Here is a 19,235-nt window from a genome sequence, read left to right as displayed (position 1 = left end):
GTATTAAATAAATTGATTCCGACGAATTTAACGTTTTTTCTTTTATAGTTGATGAATATTGCGTTATACTTATACATAGACCATCGTCAAATTGTGAGAAGAAAATTAGCTAAAGATGGGACCCACAGACACAAGGAAGAAGGCTAATTTTCAGAGTAAACGCAGGTGTTTAATGGAGAATGTTTTCGCCCGCCAAACTTTGATATTTGTGTATTTGGTCTACCCTTATCCCAAAGAAAAATACTCCTACTTTTAAAATGTTTGGCAAAAGAAGTTCGAGCTCAGTTGAAGAATAAATGATGCAACTTCAGATTATTGTTGATTCGGCTAAATCGGTGGCGACATATCCAAATATAGGATAGAAATTATTGATATAAATGAAAAAGACAGATTAGTGCAATAAACGAAGGATCCTAGGATGGAAGCATTCATGGAATAATCTTAGTATGCATTGACCATTCAATTCCATTTACTCAGCCACATGTGGACCAAATCTTTCTTCTTAAATTCTTCTTAAATAATAGTACTCCATTCATTTCATATAACTCTCACTTTTAATTTTAGATTACTAATTCGAAATCAATTTTTAATATAATTAAATTAATATTTTAAATGTAACGAGAGACACTTAATAATAAAATATTTAATTAACTAATACTATACTAATTAAATATCATAATTCTTACTTAAATATAAATAGTATAAGCAGTTTGAGACGTGTCGAAATGAAAAGTGCGATTAACATGAAAGAGATGAAATATCATTTAGGCCATGTTTGGTTGCCAGGATTTTGTCTGAGAAAGTAATCTGATTCCTTAAATTTTAAACTCCTGTGTTTGTTTTCGTTTTTAATCAAACTGGGAAAGTAATCAAAATCCTAAAACAAGGAAAGTTAGTACAACTTTCCAGGATTCTGAATTCTAACTTTTCTTAGGTATTCTTTTTCCCAGTTTTAGGATTCTTACATATTTAATGCAATATGGTACAGTTTATTATTATTATTATTATTATTATTATTATTATTATTATCATTATTATTGTTATTATTTATTACAATGTTTTAAAAATAATTTAAAAGTATAAACCATACTTAATTTCAGGATAATAAATAACTATAATTCAAATTATCATAATTATAACTATATTATTAATATTTATTTTTATTTTTATTTTTATTATCATAGTAATAATAATAATTTATTCAATAATTAAATATAATTATAATTATATAATAATATAATAATTATTAATTTATAAATTAGTAATTAACAATAAAATTGTAGTGAAATTTTAAATTATAAAATTTATTCAATTAAAAATTAAGTAAATATAATGATAATAATAATAATCTTATTTATTATTATATTATTATATATTATGATGTATAATCCATATTTAAACTATCCATCGTAATAATAAATAAAATAATATAATTATTATCATTTGTAATTAATAATTTATTAAATAATATGTATTATAATTTTTTATAAATAAAAAATGATAAGTATATTTTTAGTTTAGTGTTTAAATCAAATATATGCTTTCAAATCTTGATATTTTCCAAACACGGGAAAGTAAAGTTATTAGAAATCATATTCCCGGGATTCATTTTCCCAGGAATCATTTTCCTTGCCAACTTTACTTTCCCGCCAACCAAACGTGGCCTTAGTTCTACTTACTACTCCCCCTGTCCCCAAATAATATGCACTTTGCACGGGTTTTATTGTAAAATTGGTAAAGTAAGAGATAGATAGAGAAAAAAAGTAATTAAAGTATTGTTAGTGGAGAATGAGTCTCACCTCATTAGAGAGAAATGACTTTCCCAAATTAGAAAGTGCATATTCTTGTGAGACGGACTAAAAGGGAAAGAGTGCATATTTTTATCTGAACCCCTAAATTTTATTCACAATAGTATGTCCATATAAAATCACTTCATAAACCTAAAGTCCACTTGGTTATGAATATATAGCGTTGATAATTAAGATAGACTAAAGTCCGTTTGGTTCTAAATATACTAACATTGACAAGATATTAACTTGGGATTTTAAGTAGATTAAAGTTCATTTTGATTTTAAAATATTTTACAATTATATTAGGATATTTTGTAGATTTGAGTACTAAATATTAATATATTTATTCATTTTTAATTAGAAAAAGAAATAATGCCATTAAATTCGATGGTCAAAGAATATTGACTCAATTAGTCTATTCATAATTTTAATAAATATTTCCTCCGTTTCACTTAAGTGTAGCATTTCTTATTTATCACAAAATTTGATGTATTTTTGTTTTGTGCATTGGGTGGAGAAAGAATAATATTAAAAAGAAAATATAATTGGAAATAGAATACAATTTGAGATAATTATGTTTCTATTTTAGGAAATATGTCGATTAGATTGGGGTCTCCAAAAAATTAAATTACGAATATTGAACTAAACCCAAATTTTTGGTGTACTATGTAAGCACTATATGAATAATCCACCCATCCCATTAAAATATGTTTTTTTTACATTTTAGTTCATTCCATAGAAATAGTCCATTTCTATTTTGGTAATTTCTTTCACTCTAATGTGGTGGCACCATTTTTAACTGACACACTCCAATAACATTTTTTTTCTATCTCCTTCATACTTTACTAATTATGCATCAAATTTTCAAATGTCTCTATTTTTATTGGACGGATAAAGTATATTATAATTTTGGTAAAGAATATTATATTTGCTAGCTTTATGTTCTAAAATTTAGTCCATCTATCCACCAAAATCTAACGCGTTTTGTCATTTCGGAAGGAGTAGTAGTATGAGGGTGATGAATTAGTAGAGCATGAGGTTCATTAACTAAAAATGAGAAAAGATGAGTGTCTTTATACGACATACAACCTAAAATGACAAAACATGTTAGGTTTGAACATACGGAGCGAGTGTATAAAAATTATACTTAAATTTTACTAATTTTTTAAAATCAATGTCGAGTAGAATTACGTCTTTAAAATTTAAAATAAAATAGTGTATATGCTTAAGAATCAAATAAATATAACCTTTTTAAGTATTAGATGGACTCCTTTACTCTCATATGCCATTATTAAAGAGATAAAAGGAGGAGTACTATTTTCGAACCCATCATGACATGATCTTAAAATATGCAATCCATTATTTGTATTGTAATTTCTCTTTATTTACAACAAACTTTTATATTCCGAGTTCCGACTGGATATTAAAATCAATATTTTGAGAAATATAAATTGGTTACATTAATACGAGAAAAAAAAAATAAAGATAGACTTCGTGAGTGGCGGCACATACTCCCACTTGGAGGGAAAGTCGAGGAAGGCGTAGTGGGTTATTTCCTCAAGCAGCAGCCTTAATTGAAAATTGAAATTCCAAACATTGCACGACTCAAGGACACATTCGTCAATTTCATAATCTCCAACCTACTGCGTTAGGTATATGATCCGTATATGGATAAGCTTTCCTTATTTTAATTTCGAAGCACCGACAATTCTCAATTAAATAATTATTCCCACCGCCGCGCCATTTCAATTTCTTCCGTCTTTCTCTGCTTCACACGCCTTTCCCTCCGACTCTTCTATATATACCCTTCCTCCCTCATTTCCCCATTTCAAACCACAAATCAAAACAAAAATTTTAAAAATAAACTTACATGAAAAATGGTGGATTTGGATTGGAAAACCAAGATGATCGGCTCTGATATATCCAACAAATCGCCTAAATTCTCCAACAAGCTCCAGATTACGATTCCGCCACTAAAGCTCCGCCTCGCTGAGCTGGCGGCCGCATCAGAGTCGTTGTGTTCGGCGTACGAGCAATATCTCCGCCTCCCGGAGCTGTGGAAGCTATGGGAAGCTACCGAGTTTCCTGAATGGAAGAGCGAGTCGATTCTCAAACCGGCTTTCACCGGCCTCGAAATTACCTTCCGCTTCATCTCGACGGTTCTGTCCGACGCAAGGCCATACGCGAACCGGCGGGAATGGCGGCGGAGGATCGAAGCTCTCGCGATGAGCCAGATCGAGTTTATCGCACAGTTATGCGAGGACGACGAGGACGGCGGCGAGACGCGTGCTACTATTCCGATCGTGGATCTCTCCGCTTCCGCTGGCGCACTAGCGGCGACGAACAGCTCGGCGGAGGTGTGGAAGATGGCGGACGACACGGTGGTGGTGAGCCACGTCAGCGAGGAGAGCCTCCTGCCGCGCCTGGCCACGTGGCACAGGTTCGAAGACGTCGCTCGGAAAATCCAGTACGAGATCGAGTGCCAGATGCAGGGGTGCCCGTACACGCTCGGCTTGGGAGAACCGAACCTGAGCGGCAAGCCGAGCCTCAATTACGACCTGATCTGCAAGCCGGCGGCGGTGCACGCGCTGAAGAGGTGCCCGATCGACGACGTCGAATCGAAGAACTCGGAGAACAGGACGCTATACTCGACGCATCAGGTTCTGGAGTCGTGGATCCGAGTCGCGAAGCAGTTAATCGCGAGGATCGGCGATGAGATCGATTCGCGGCGCTACGAGGAAGCGGCGAGCCATTGCTGGCTGCTGGAGAAGGTGTGGTCGATCCTCACTCAGATCGAAGATCTGCACCTGTTGATGGATCCGGATGATTTCCTGCGGCTGAAAAATCAGCTCGCGATCAAAGCAAAATCCGATTCGGAGCTCTTCTGCTTCAGATCTCGCGAGCTCGTGGCGGTGACGAAGTCGTCCAAGGATCTGAGGCACAGTGTGCCGGCGGTTTTGGAGGTGGAGGTGGATCCGAGCGGTGGACCTAGGATACAGAACGCGGCGATGGAGCTGTACAGGAGAAAGGAGGAATCCGCGAAAATCCACCTGCTGCAGGCGATGCAGGCGGTGGAGGGGGCGGTGAAGAGGTTTTATTTCTGTTACAAGCAGCTAGTGGCGGTTGTGATGGGGAGCTTGGAGGCGAAGGCGAATGGTGAATCCGGCGATTTGTTGAGCCAGATATTTCTGGAGCCGACCTATTTCCCGAGCTTGGACGCCGCTAAGACGTTTCTCGGGGAGCGTTGGAGCCACGACGGCTTACGACGTTGACTCTAGTCCAACCTGACGTTAAGAATTTATGCCATTCTTTATTTTTTCTTTTGTAGATTAAAATTTTTTCAGTTAATTTTGGTGATTTGTTAAATTTCTATAGTACACGTGTCAAATTATTTTCTGAATTTTGGATTGTGTTTTTTCCATCGTGATATGTTGGTTGAAAGGTTCGTTAGCTGGAGGGGATCAGCTAAGGCATAAGCTAATTCACCACATAATCCACTAATGAAAAATAGACACATGGAATCTATTTATAAAATTAAATAATAGACTAAAGGTATAAATATACATAATGCATCTTATGCTACACCAATATTAATTAGACACATGGACAATCTTTAATATTAAAGAGGATTAAAACTAAAACCTAACCTTTACATATTTTTATAGATTTCACCGTATTAGTGAAACCCTTTCACATCTTTATTCATCTTGGAATAATAATTTATGATCTTTTATTTGTGGATTATTTGTGGCTGAACTGCATATCCTTTACTGAGAAAAGGGAACAAAATTAATTAAGGGTTTATTAAATATTAATACTCCATTTTTATTCAATAATTAAATGAAAATCACATTACCAAAATACAAGAATTATGTTGTCCAAATAAAATTAGATACATATTTATGTTGTCTAGCTTTTAATGTTGTGATGGAACTACTATCTCAAAGAAATTGACATGGAGTAAAAGAAATAGCTATTGAATATATGATTTTTTTTCTTTTGCAGATATGGGTGACAATGTATTAGAAGACCATATTCCTAAGATAGGAATGGAGTTTGAGACAGAAGTTGAGGCATATGATTTCTATATGAAATATGCTAAGGTAACAGGTTTCGGAACTCGAAAACTATCTGCTCACAGAGGTCAAATTACGGGCAACATCTTGGACATTAGTTTCTGCTGTTGCAGGGAAGGTTTTAGAGCAACAAACAATAGATGTGTTACAATTAAGAATCCCCGTCCTGAAATTAGGTGTGGATGACTTCTTCTATGCAGAAATCTGAAGAGACTACACTCATTAATGATGACTACTGAAACGTGGCATACAGTGCTTTTGATCCTCAAAGTACATCATAATTTTAGTCTAGCAATGCTGCAAGTCTGCCATCAATGAAGAGCAAGTCATTTTATTTTGGTGTTGTTGCAAATGGTACATTTTATTTGATCTTTTCTGTTTGACAGACTTGTGCTAAGTTTTGATTAAGATTTTTGTGGGAGTTTCATTTTTAATTTAAGAGTTGCATTATGATATTATCAATTTTAGTTTGTGTTGTTATTAAGTTCTTCCAACTTTCATCTTTTCACTGTGTCTGCTCACACTTGAGATCATCTTCTGGCTGTTAGTGTATCATGATAGATATATATTATTCTCCTTTCTGTAGTCCACATAAAAGGCAAACACTTTCAGAAGTTTAGCAAACTGATCATCGTCTCTAGTAAAAATCCTTCATGCAACACACTGGTCGTGTGTGAAAGCTGATTGCAGGACATTAATTTCAACTACATCATAAATCTTGTAAATAATTTTTTCTTTATAAATGCTGAGTATGTATTTCTCTTTGTTGAGTGGGTCATATCTTTTCTTTTCTGGAGAAGGAAGGCACGCAGAAGCAGGTAGGAGACTGTACCATGAAATAATCTGACTAACTTGTGGAGATTATTGGATATCAAATATTTTTTGCTTTATACTGTTTTCTGTTGTTTTACTTGGTAGTGCTTACTTTTGCCTGCTTAATATTGTCGATATGATATCTGAGCTTCGAAGCCTCTGCCAGATAAGAACTCACAATAGTAGCTATTCTCAAAGATATAAAGATTGTCCATGTGTCTAATTAATATTGGTGTAGCATAAGATGCATTATGTGTATTTATACCTTTAGTCTATTATTTAATTTTATAAATAGATTCCATGTGTCTATTTTTCATTGGTGTATTATATGGTGGATTAGCTTATGCCTTAGCTGATCCCCTCCGTTATTAGCCACCTCATCATGCTAACACATTTCAACATAAGAATGATTATGGATAAAATTAAATTTTTATTAATAAAACTAGTAATCTCATCCCTAAAAAATAGTTCACTACTATTTGATTATTAATTTACTTTTAAAAAATATGAACTTTATAATTTTGAAATAATTAAATTAAAATAATTAAATGAAATATTATCCCTACATATCATTTCATATACTTCCTCCGTCCATAAAAAATAGGACACATTGTGAATGACACTAGTTTTAATGTAGAATTGGTAAAGGAAGAGAGAAGTAGTGTTAGTGGAATATGAGGTATATATTATTAGTAAGAGATAAGGGAGAAAAGTAAGAGATAAGTTGTTGAAAACTTTCATTTTTTAAATGTGTTCTATTTTTCGTGGACAATAAAAAATGACAGATATACTCTATTTTTCGTGGACGGAGGGAGTATAACTTACTATATTATTACACTACATTATTAATGATGTATCAACACTACTTAAACTATCATTTATCTTTCTTTTATTTTATTAATTACTATATATGTTAAAATATGTATCAAAATAAATTTTCATACTTTTCATATCATGAACTAGAGATTAAAAACATTACAGTTCACAACCAATCAACTCCACCTCTCCATTGCATTAAAACAATCACGGAAGTCTTACTTTGTGGGGATCACGTCACGGAGTCCAGGGGCATAGCCAGAAAAACATAACATAGAGGGCAAAATTATATCGAGTAATTTTATGAATTTTAATAAGGGGGCATTTATTGAAGAAGTTGATATGTATTTAAAAATTTGTACCAAAATATAAAAGGGTTAGTGGACTAAGGCTAGCTCCGCCCTTAACGTAGTCCATGCTTCTATTTTTTTCGTATGTGAATATCTACCAATAAGTTTTTAAATACTTTTCGCTAGGAATGTCAATCGGGTCGGCCCGTCGGGTTTCGGGCCAATCCTATTCGGGTTGCGGGTTAATCGGGTTGTACTTTCTTTCGGGTTATAAAAGTTCAACCCTAGCCCTAAAAGCTCAGGTTTCGGGCTAGCCCAACGAGTTAATCGAGTTGCTACCGATAATATTAACATGAGATCAATCCAATAAATAATAATTAAAATTACTAATATTCATAAAATGTAAAACATTTAATTATGATATATTTGAGATATATGCTTAAACTCAATCATAAACATGATCAAATACTAATATTTGAGATATTTCGTGGAATTTTAATGTATGTTTGAAAAAATTTAATATTTTTAGTGAATTTGAAGTTTTTAATTTATTTATCAATTATTATATTAATAAAAATTCAATATATAATTTGTACTTCAATTATAAAATTGAAAGTTATTTTTTTAGTTAAATTAATTAATGAAATGTCGATCCATGAGTAAAAAAATAGAATAATAGAAAATTTATCGGATTTTTGGGTCAGCCCATCGGGTTTTCGGGTCTGGCCCTAACGGGTTACGGGTTAATCGGGGTGCGAGTTAATCGGGTTTTGATTTTATCGGGCTAGAAATTTCGAGCCCTAACCCTATAAATTTGGCGAGCTATTCGAGTCAGCCCCGGGTTACGAGCTACATTGACATCCCTACTTTTCGCACACAACAAACATATTCGAACCTAACGTGTCTTGCATTAGAAGAGTACCGTTCCAACTTCTAAATACAATAATGAAAAAGATGAGCAGGGAAAAAGGACGGTGGATAAATTCTGTCTCATCTCTTAACTATTCATGAGCCACATTGCATTTTTACCCCATCTCTTAACTAAGAGACAACACCTGCAACCTTCCATCTCTTAACCATCTCTTCCCTTAACTATTCTTCCCATTTCATTTTTATTTTTATTTTTCAACAAATTCAATTAATATTTCACTGAAATATTAAATTAATACTAATAATTTCATAAATTCATTAAAAACCACGGAAACTACATCATCGGGAAATACGAAACATACATAATTGAAATCCTAATATTACAATTTATTTTGAGCAACGAAATACTTAGCAACGACTTGTGCAAACCCACGACGTTGGCTTCGGCGTTGTGAAGCATGTTCGGCCACGTAGATGGCATTGAAATTGCGGCATTCCTTCCACACCCGCTGATGGTGATACCGAAGCATGTTCAACGTGCGATGAGGATGTGAAAGTGTAGTGTTTGTGTGTGGAAAAAATGGTGGGGGAATTGGGTTATTTATAGAGGAATGTGGGAAAAAAAATAAAAAATAAAAAAATCTGCAAAAAAAAAAACGGCAAATTTTTTATTAAAAATCACCAAAAATCGATGCCCACTAGCAGAGCCGGCGAGTGGGCGTCACGACCCAACCGCTGCTCGCCACGTGGCCGACGCGCGTGGCTCGCCAGCTCGCCAGCATGCTCTCGACGGAGGGATACGGGATGAGACGGAAAGCCGCATCGCTGGCTCGATGCTGTCTCGTCTCACCGAGACGAGATCGAGACAGCATCGAGTTGCCGCTGCGGATGCTCCGAAACTCTTGACAAGGGTTTTTCTATTTTTGTTTGTGTTTTTTCACGAACTAAAAAAGTATTGTACTATCTTTATTCACAAAAAATAAACAATATTGTAAATGACACATTTTTTAATTCACAACTGGTAAAATAAGAGAGAGAAAATATGATGAAAGTAATGTTAGTGGATCGTGGAGTCCATATTTATAATAATGTGTAGAGGTCCCCAAACCGAACCGAACCGGCCCAGAACCGTCACCGGCGGTTCGGAACCGGAACCGTGACCGGAACCGACGATTCCAACGGGCCGGTTCAGGTTCAATTTTTGCGCGAACCGTAACCGGCGGTTCGGCGGTTCCCGACAACTTTTCAGGCCTATTTCCGACCTACCCCTAGCCTTTGCAGAAACCGGTTCAGAAACTGCCGGTTTTCGTCAGAAAACCGTTGACGAAACCGGCGGTTTATACCAAAAAGCCGGCGATCCGGCGGTTACGCCGTTGTTTTCAAAAATTTGAAATTTTGAATCCATCGAAAAACCGCCGGTTTCCACCGAAAACCGGTGGTTTCGCCGTTTTTTTTCAAAATTCTGTTTTTTTTTTAAAATTTAATCACAATTTTCCCCTATAAATACCCCCTCATCTTCATTTCTACTCACCACATTCTTGTGTTAATAAGAATTTCTCTTCTCAATCTCAATTTCTCTATTCTCCATCCCCATTCTCTCAAGTTGTTTACGTTATTTGCGCTCATAATTTACTCACGTTGTTCACGTTATCATCTTCACACAATCACACTACTCTCTATTCTCCACTTTCAATTTCCATAAATATCATGTCTTCATCTCGTCGTGGTGGTGATCGGGGCAAGGGAATTGCCCAAGATCAAAGTGATACTCGTCGTCGACGTGCCCCTACTAGAGCACAAGTTGCGGAGGAGGTGGGAAGGCGAGCCGCTCTTCGAGTACAAGTAAGTTCTAATATGTTTTTGTTTTTTGTTAATTCATTTTTGTTAAATTCATAATTTCATTTTTCAACATCTATGTGTCTATGTGTTTTATTTTTGTGTTAGTATTTTTACTTAGTTGTATAATTTTCGTAGGAGGAAGAAGATCGAAATGCGGCCTTGTTACTTGCCCTCGCCGACGACGACCAACAAGGGGGGCATTCACATTCGGCTTCTCGTTTCGAGTACGATGTGAATCTATCGTCGGACGAAGGCGATGATGGATCGCATCAATTCCCCCCTTCTAGCACCGGCCGAGTTGGCGAAAATGATGAGGAGGTCGATGCTCCTCCTTCCGCAGGACGACAAAAGAAGAAGATGTCTCCCAAGTTGAAATCTGATATCTTCACCAAACATTACAAGAAGGTCCCGGTGGTAATTTCAAATCCTAATGATCCGACCACTACCGTGGAGACAAGTGAGTTCAAAGCATACTGCAACTATTGCGATAAAGTCTATCCATTTGGAACCGTGGAGGATATGGTACTCTCCATCGCCATTTGAAGACAAAATATCCCGTGGAATATGGGCATACTAAGTCCCAAAGCCAAATAAACTTCCTCGCCGGCTCATCGTCTCAAACAGGTACGCCTCTATTTAAATATGATCCCAAAAATGTTACCGATGCCATGGTAAGATGGGCGACAATGAAACATTTGCCGCTCAATTTTTTTTAATGACAAAAAATATGAAGTTACTATGCAAACCGCTTTTAATGTTGCAACAAAAAGAATTCCCCCCTCAACTGCTCAAAGATCTAACAACCGACAGTTTTTTGATAAAAAATGAGAGGTTGGAAAATTTGTATCCAACTTGGGGCACAAAGTTAATATTTGCTCCGATGTGTGGATGGATTCTTTCCAACGAAATTCTTACATGGGAATTTCATGTCATTTTATAGACAATAGTTGGTCTTTAAATAAACGTATGATTGGTTTTAGACAATTTCCTTCACCACACACCGCACAAGCAATTGCATCTTTAATTATTCAAGTTTTGAATGATTATGAGTTATGCAACAAGATATTTTCGGTTGGTTTTGATAACGCAACCGCTAACACCGCAATTATACCCGATTTAATTGCGGCTTGCTCCCCGGTGATAAGTGGTAAGTATTTTCACCAATGATGTATTTGTCATATATTAAATTTATGAGTACAAGATGCTTTGTCTTTATGGCAAAGACATATTCAACCTATTACAACAGCTGTATCATTGATCCACTGGAAGCCTCAAATTGGCAAGGCGTGGAAGAAGTATTGCCACTCGAAGAAAATAAGGTACACAACTTTTACTTTAGACGTGTCTACTAGATGGAACTCTACATATGATATGTTGCATTCTACATCAGAGCATATAGAATATTTGGTTGATTTTTATAGAACTTTCCATGTTGATGATTTATATCTAACCTCTTCTTGTTGGGATCAAAGCATGAGCTTATTTAAATTATTCAAAGGTTTTCGAAATGCCACCGTTGAGTTATCGGGTGTGTATTATTGCACATCCGTTCGTGTTTTAGAACATTGCATGTACATATCACTTGGTTTTAAAACTGCAATGAAAAATTCCACAAACAATCTTGAGTTAATGTGTGTTTTATATTACATGGTTGAAAAATGGCTCAAGTATTTCAATGAGATCCCAACGGTTTTTTTGCTTGCCAAAGTTTTGGATCCAAAGTGGAAACTAGTTGGTACTTTAAAAATTTTAGAATTTTATTACAACAATTTGGCTTCTATTGATCTTGAACCACTCCGAGCTTTGCAAAATGACGAGGACGACAACTACATAAACCTAGCCCAAACATTCCAAATAAACCTCCCCCACCTCCCAACCCTCCAAAGAAGTTTTGAGTTCGACTTGCGGGCTCTCTTTCACGATTACGAAGCCAAGTACAACAGTACCCACCAAGTGAGACCTAGACCCCCCGTCAAACACATAACTTTGGCTTCTTCCAAGTTGATGACCTCGACGCCCAATCCCAATTGGCGGACCTATACGGCTTCAGCAGCGGAGGAAGGACGGCAAATTCGGCAAGTGAGTTAGATTTATATTTTGACTCACACTTTTCATTCAATGAGGAAGAAGGAGGTCTCGTTCCCCAACAAATCAACGTCCTAGATTGGTGGAGATTGCACGAGAAAGATTTTCCCATCCTTGCATCAATGGCCAATGAGATCTTTTCGGTTCCGGCTTCCACTGTCGCCGTCGAGTCCGCCTTTAGTGTTGGAGGCAACGTCTTGGACGACAGAAGAAGTAGACTCATCGGGCAAAACATGGAAGCCACCATGTTACTTGATGATTGGTGCTCCGCTGAAATTAGAGACCAAGAACCGGATTGGGACAATCAAGTAGTACAACCCGACCAAGACTACTTCCCCGACGAAGAAGAGTAGGCGCCAATTCCTCCGATCAAGCCAAATAGGTAAGCAAGGTAAGAGAACTACGTGGACTTTGATTCCAAAATGCAATTGAGCATTGAGGATACGTAGGCATCTCAATTTAAATTTTAAATTTAAGTTGAGCTCAAGTCCTTTTCCTTTATTTCTTTTTTCTCCCATTTGTTTCGAATATGTAATTTGTAAATTGTAATCAAGACTTTAAGTCTTTTGTAATTTAGAATTTTTAAGTTGTAATTTGTAAATTTTAAGTTGTAATTTGTAAATTTAAAGTGGTAATTTGTAAATTTTAAGTTGTAATTTGTAATTTTAAAGTTGTAATTTGCAATTTTAAAGTTGTAATTTGTAATTTTGAAGTTGTAATTTGTATCAATAAAATTGCATTTGTACATCGCTTTATTCTAATTTTATTTATGCAAATATATTTACATTTTTTACTTGAATTACAAATTTACAATGTATAAAAAAAATTAAAATGAACCGCCGAACCGGACGAACCGTCCCGGAACCGGATATGCACCGGCGGTTCCGGCGGTTCACGGTTCACGAACCGGAACCGCCGAACCTTGGCCGGGCCGGTTTAGGTTCACTCATTTCTTGAACCGGAACCGGCGGTTCTGAACCGTGAACCGCCGGTTCCCGAACCGTGGTGACGTCTAATAATGTGTATGGTTAATATTTGTTTAAAACGGTTTTATATTTAGAATTGGTCTAATTTCAGTGACGTCCTATGCTGATAAAATTAGTCTATTTTTTTGAACGGATGTAGTAGCACATAATGTCATAACTTTACAACCAACCGTCGTTTTAACATGTCTGGTATCCGGTTACGAAGCCAGCTGACGTGGTTAATGAATGGGTAAATATAATTATGGCAATCTGCCTTAAAGGTCATGAACTTTCAAAAATTTTGGTTTTTCTCATGAACTTCGAATGTAACATACAAATTCATGAACTTATCAACCATGCGCCATTTTCAAAATGTATTTTTAATCTGACGTGGGTGTTGAGTGATTGAGGCTTACTTACCATTTATGATAAAAAGTAAAAGTGGATAATTAATGAGGGACAAATAAAAATGACAAAAACGGACAATTAATAGGGGACAGATGAAGTATTTTCTTTTTCACTTAATTCTTTTACTCTCTCCGTCCCACAATAATTGTCACTCTTTTCCATTTTGGTCCGTCCCACAATAATTGTCACACTTTATTTTTACCATAAATGGTAAGTAGGTCCACATTTCACTAATTCACTTCACTCACATTTTATTATAAAATCAATATAAAAAAGTGGGTCTCACATTCCACTAACTTTTCCAACCAACTTTTCTTTACATTTCTTAAACCCGTGCCCATCATAAGACAATTATTGTGGGACAGAAGAAGTATTATTTAATCTACTTCATTTACTTTCTTATTTTTATTTTCAGTCCACTTAGAGCATTCACAATGGGGAGCGATCACCAAGGCAGATTGATTGCTCCCTCCCCCATCGGCCCTGCATGGGCCTCCATTGCGGAGGCTCGGGTCGATGGTAGAGCCGATTTTCCTTTTTTTTGTTTTTTTATTTTTTTATTTTCTTCTTCTATTATAAATACCTCAATCTTCTCTCCTTCATTTCATACCACCACATCCTTCTCTATTTCGTTTTATGGCAACATTTCATGGCATGCAATGTGATATCTCCTAATCCATCCGCAAACTTAACGTAACCGTCGTTTTCAATTCTCAAAATTTCCCATAATAGTAGTAATAGAAACACCAAAATCAAACTCTGTTTAGTTAAAAAGAGAGTACTAATATAAAACCATAGTATACTGCTATTATTAACATTTTAAATTTATGGTGGAAAATACTCCATATAAAAAAGCCCAAAGCCCAAATATTATACACATCACACATAAATTAATACTCCTATCTCAAACCCTACACGGCGCCCCCATTCCTCTCTCACTTTCTCCCTAAGCGTGTCCACAATAAGGCGGACACCCCAAATAGCCCCGCCCCAGTTTTTATTCATAGCCCCAGTTTTGATGTCCACAACCCCAAAATTTTATGTCCGTCACTATAGTGGACACTTGCAATAGCCCTAAATTTTATAATCAATTTTCATTTTAAAATATTTTTAGTTTCAATCAGGTATAATTAACATAATCGCAGTATAAATAAATAGAAAACGAGGTAATTAGGGCCGAATATTCGTTGTATTGCAAACGGGTAAAATTGTACAACGAATAACTAAAATAAAATACAACTAAAAACTCCGCCACCGTCTACTCGGTGTCGGAGTCGGCTTCCTCTTCTTCTTCTTCTCCTCCTCCTCTCTCGCTGCTGCTGGCCGCGATTTCCCTCGGTGCATTTTTACAGAGTGGTTGTGTAGATAGTGAGTGGATGGATTTTGTGAAAATGGTGAAAAATAGGTGGTGGGGAGTGGTATTTATAGAGGGAAATTTTTTTTGAAAATCAGCAGCGCCGCGGCGGATGTCCGCCACTATGGTCGCCGCGCCTATAGGCACGGCTAATTCCTCCCCGCCGCGTCCTCACCCCATGCCCGCCTAAACGTCGTCCGCCGTCCCTCGCCCCCCAATCCGCGTCCACCCGGGGGCGGACAACTTTCCCACTATAACCCGCCCACCCACCGCCCCCACACGCGGCTATCGCCGCGTCCAGCCCATAGTGGACACTCTAATCGGCGCCGCCACGACGAACACTGCCCCTTCCACCTCGCCGCCGTTCCTCAGCCAGACGCCGCCCGCTGCCGTCACGTGCTTCTCGTTTTCTCCTTCGTCTCATTTCTTCTTCTCGTCTTTGTCTCAGATCTCTCTCGGTTTCACGCCGCCGTGGTTGTTGTCGCCCCGGCTGCTACTGCATTCAGCGGCTAGACTCGCCATCGTCACCCTCTGTTCCTTCACGCCGGCGTCGCCCTCAGTGAGTTATCTTTCTCTTTGTTTTATTTATGTGTTCAAAATTTCTAAAATAAACCCACTGTTTTGGTGTTCAAATTTTCGGAAAAAGTTAGATCTGCAGATTCTATCTTTGTCCGTGGGTGGAGTGGTTGCCGGATTCCGGGCAAAATCGCTCCCATAGGATAACCACAGCAATCAGAAAATTAGTTTACATGAAGTCATAAATGCAGCTTCAATTAATTTTACATTTATTTATAAGTATTTCAAACCATTCTTTGAGAAGTCTCCGCCAATACATTTGACTATTTATTTGTCCAAGTCCAATATTATTTGCTTTTTTTTACCAACAAATAGTTTTGTTTTCAATCTAAATGACACTTTTGTAAATATTCACACAAATGTCTCTTTATATTATTATAGAATATAGATATAAAATATAGATATGATGGTTAGTGTGTGTTTTTAAACTATCATGTGTAATCTATATTTCTATGCTAATGTAAAGTGGTAGTTGTGTTATTATTAACAAAAATATTATTTAGGTTGGTGCTATTTGGTGAATTGAAAGCAGAATATTATTGAACAAATAATGGTCCAATAAAATGTAGAAAAACTTGTTCATGACAGAAGATAACAACATAAATAAATAAATGTTTCATTTATTGAGTATAAATTTATTTTTACTAATTTTCTATCTACATACGTTGGGGATTGGGATGATTGCCCGCAGGATTGTGGTGATTGGTGTGGATGAAGCACATGAGCGCCATTTCTATAAAATGGAGAATTGTTGGTTAATAAAGAAGATTAACAATTGAATCAAACCTCTTTCTTTGAGAAGTCTCCACCAATGCATTTGATTGGACCATTAATTTGTCCAATAGTTTCAACTTTTTTTTTCAACCAATATTTTTGTTTTCCACCTAAATGACGTTGTAAATATTCAGGAAACTGTCCCTTTATATCCCTTTATATGTGTATAGAACTATAAATTATATACGTATTAACATTTACCAACACTTACTAACCATTATATTTTCTATACATATATAAAGTGATAGTTTTGTGGTTATTAATTAAAATGTTATTTAGGTGAAAACTATTGGTTGAATTGAAAGACAACCAATAATGGTATAAAATGCATAGAAACTAGCTTTTGAGTGAAGATAACAACATAAATAAATAAATGCTCCATTTATGGAGTTTGAATTTATTTGTACTAATTTTCTATCTACATTTGTTGGGGATTGGGATGATTGCTCGACAAATAACATGAGTGTGGTGAATGGTGTGCTTATGATTGCCCGACGGCTAACATGATTGTGTTGAATGGTGTAGATAAGCACACGGACTCCATTTTAGTAAGAGCATTAGCAATGGCTCCCGTCCTGGCGGAATTCCGACCGGCGTGCCGGAAGTCCGCGCGGGACGTCCGCTATTGTGTAAGGGAGGCACGGATATGGACATCCGCTGCGGACACCGGAGTTCCGCGGCGTTCCGCGGATATCCGTCTCGACGTCCGTGCGGACGTCCGCCTTTGTGTTGACTCTCACGGAAGTCCGCGCGGACGTCCGGAATTATTAAAAAAAGAAATTAATGCAATAATTAGGACGTCCGCGCGGACGTCCGTGGGAGTCAACTCAATGGTGGACGTCCGCACGGACATCGTGACGAATATCCGCTGAACGCCACGGAACTCCGGTCTCCGCAGCGGATGTCCGTATCCGTGCCTCCCTTGCACAATGGCGGACGTCCCGCGCGGACTTCCGGCATGTCGGTCGAAATTCCGCCGGGACTGGCGCCATTGATAATGCTCTTACTAAAATGGAGCTGGACGAGGTGGACATGAAAGGCTGAGGCCTCAGGTCGCACAGTGTTGTATGCCAGCGATTGCCTTGCCACTGCGAAGAGGAAACGTCCAATTGCAATTTCTAAAGTAAGGAGATTGGGCATGAATATGAGTTTTTTTTCATTTTCATTTTCTTTTTCTTTTTCAGAGGAAGGATTTTATTTAGCTAAGGTTGACTAAGTAGTAGATGACCCAACTTTATTTTATCTAATTAATACTCGCAAGTGTACGGAGTTATTGTAGCAATTAGCAAGTGTGGGGGATCGACTTCATGGGCCCCTTCCCACCTTCCTCCGGCTATGAATACATCCTTTTGGTAATTGACTACGTTTCCAGATGAGTCGAAGCAATCCCCACTCAGGTTAATTCTTCTAAGGTGGTGATCAACCTTGTGAAAAGAATATCTTCACGAGGTTTGGGGCGCCTAGGGCTCTACTTAGTGATAGGGGGACCACTTCAAGAATAAGTGGTTGGAGGTTGTGTTGAGCAAATATGGTGTCAAGCATCGAATTACTTCTTTATATAATCCTTAAGCCAATGGTCAAACTGAGTTGGCTAATAGGGAGATCAAAGGCGTTTTGGAGAAAACTGTGAATGCCAACAGAAAAGATTGGGCATTGAAGCTCGATAATGCACTTTGGGCTTATAGGACGGATTATAAAACGCCGATCGGCATGTCACCTTACCAGCTGGTGTTTGGGAAATCCTATCATCTTCCCGTGAAGCTCGAGCATAAGTCACATTGGGCAGTGAAGCTGTTAAATGCTGATTATTACAAGGCGGGGAAGGAGAGACAATCTTATCTGAACTTGCTCGATTATTTTAGGAATGAAGCATTTGAAAACAATGTCATCTACAAGGAGCGTCTCAAAACCTATCATGATAAGATGATTGAGAAGAGGGAATACTTCCTAGGAGATTTGGTGATGTTCAATGAATATATGAAACTCTTCCTCGGAAAGCTCAAGTCAAGGTGGTACAAATTGACATGGCCCCAAACACTCTTAAGGCTTAAAAGGTCGGTGTCACCCTACGAAAAGGGGAATCAAAGAAGATGGATGTCTTAGCCGCACTAGATAGCTTACCTTCACGGTATCCCAACTGGACCACCTTGACTTGAGCTTTCCGGGGAAGAGTTTCATCCGTGGATTGAGCAGCAGCACCAAATCTCCTGAAAATAATTCTCTCTTCTCAATCATCTTATCATGATAGGTTTTGAGACGCTCCTTGTAGATGGCAGAGTTTTCAAACACCTCATTCTAAAATTCATCAAGCAAGTTCAGATAAAATTTCTCTCCTTCTACGCCTTGTAATAATCAGCATTTAACTGCTTCCCCACTCAATATGACTTATGCTCGAGCTCCACAGGAAGATGACAGGATTTCCCAAACACCAGCTGATAAGGTGACATGCTGATTGGCGTTTTATAACCCGACTTATAAGCCAAAAGTGCATCATCGAGCTTCAACGCCCAATCTTTTCTTTTGGCTATCACAGTTTTCTCCAAGACACCTTTGATGTCCCTATTGGCCAACTTAGTTTG

General features: G+C 37.2%; 2 protein-coding genes across 2 annotated transcripts; both read left to right on the top strand.

Annotated features, from left to right (window-relative positions):
- The first annotated feature begins 3,317 nt into the window (after positions 1-3,317).
- Positions 3,318-5,190, top strand: LOC121789864 (nematode resistance protein-like HSPRO2). The gene has a single exon (XM_042188208.1). It carries the CDS (start codon positions 3,668-3,670, stop codon positions 5,060-5,062), a length of 1,395 nt encoding a protein of 464 aa, XP_042044142.1. The 5' UTR covers positions 3,318-3,667; the 3' UTR covers positions 5,063-5,190.
- A 607-nt stretch (positions 5,191-5,797) lies between these two features.
- LOC121774493 lies at positions 5,798-18,759 on the top strand. The gene is made up of 3 exons (XM_042171361.1): positions 5,798-5,893; positions 6,154-6,220; positions 18,227-18,759. The coding sequence occupies exons 1-3, from the start codon at positions 5,798-5,800 to the stop codon at positions 18,757-18,759; spliced, it is 696 nt and encodes a 231-aa protein (XP_042027295.1).
- Positions 18,760-19,235: the final 476 nt, after the last annotated feature.

Source organism: Salvia splendens, chromosome 2 (genome assembly GCF_004379255.2).
Source record: "Salvia splendens isolate huo1 chromosome 2, SspV2, whole genome shotgun sequence".
NCBI lineage: Eukaryota > Viridiplantae > Streptophyta > Magnoliopsida > Lamiales > Lamiaceae > Salvia > Salvia splendens.
This window is presented reverse-complemented; position numbering and strand designations above follow the sequence as displayed.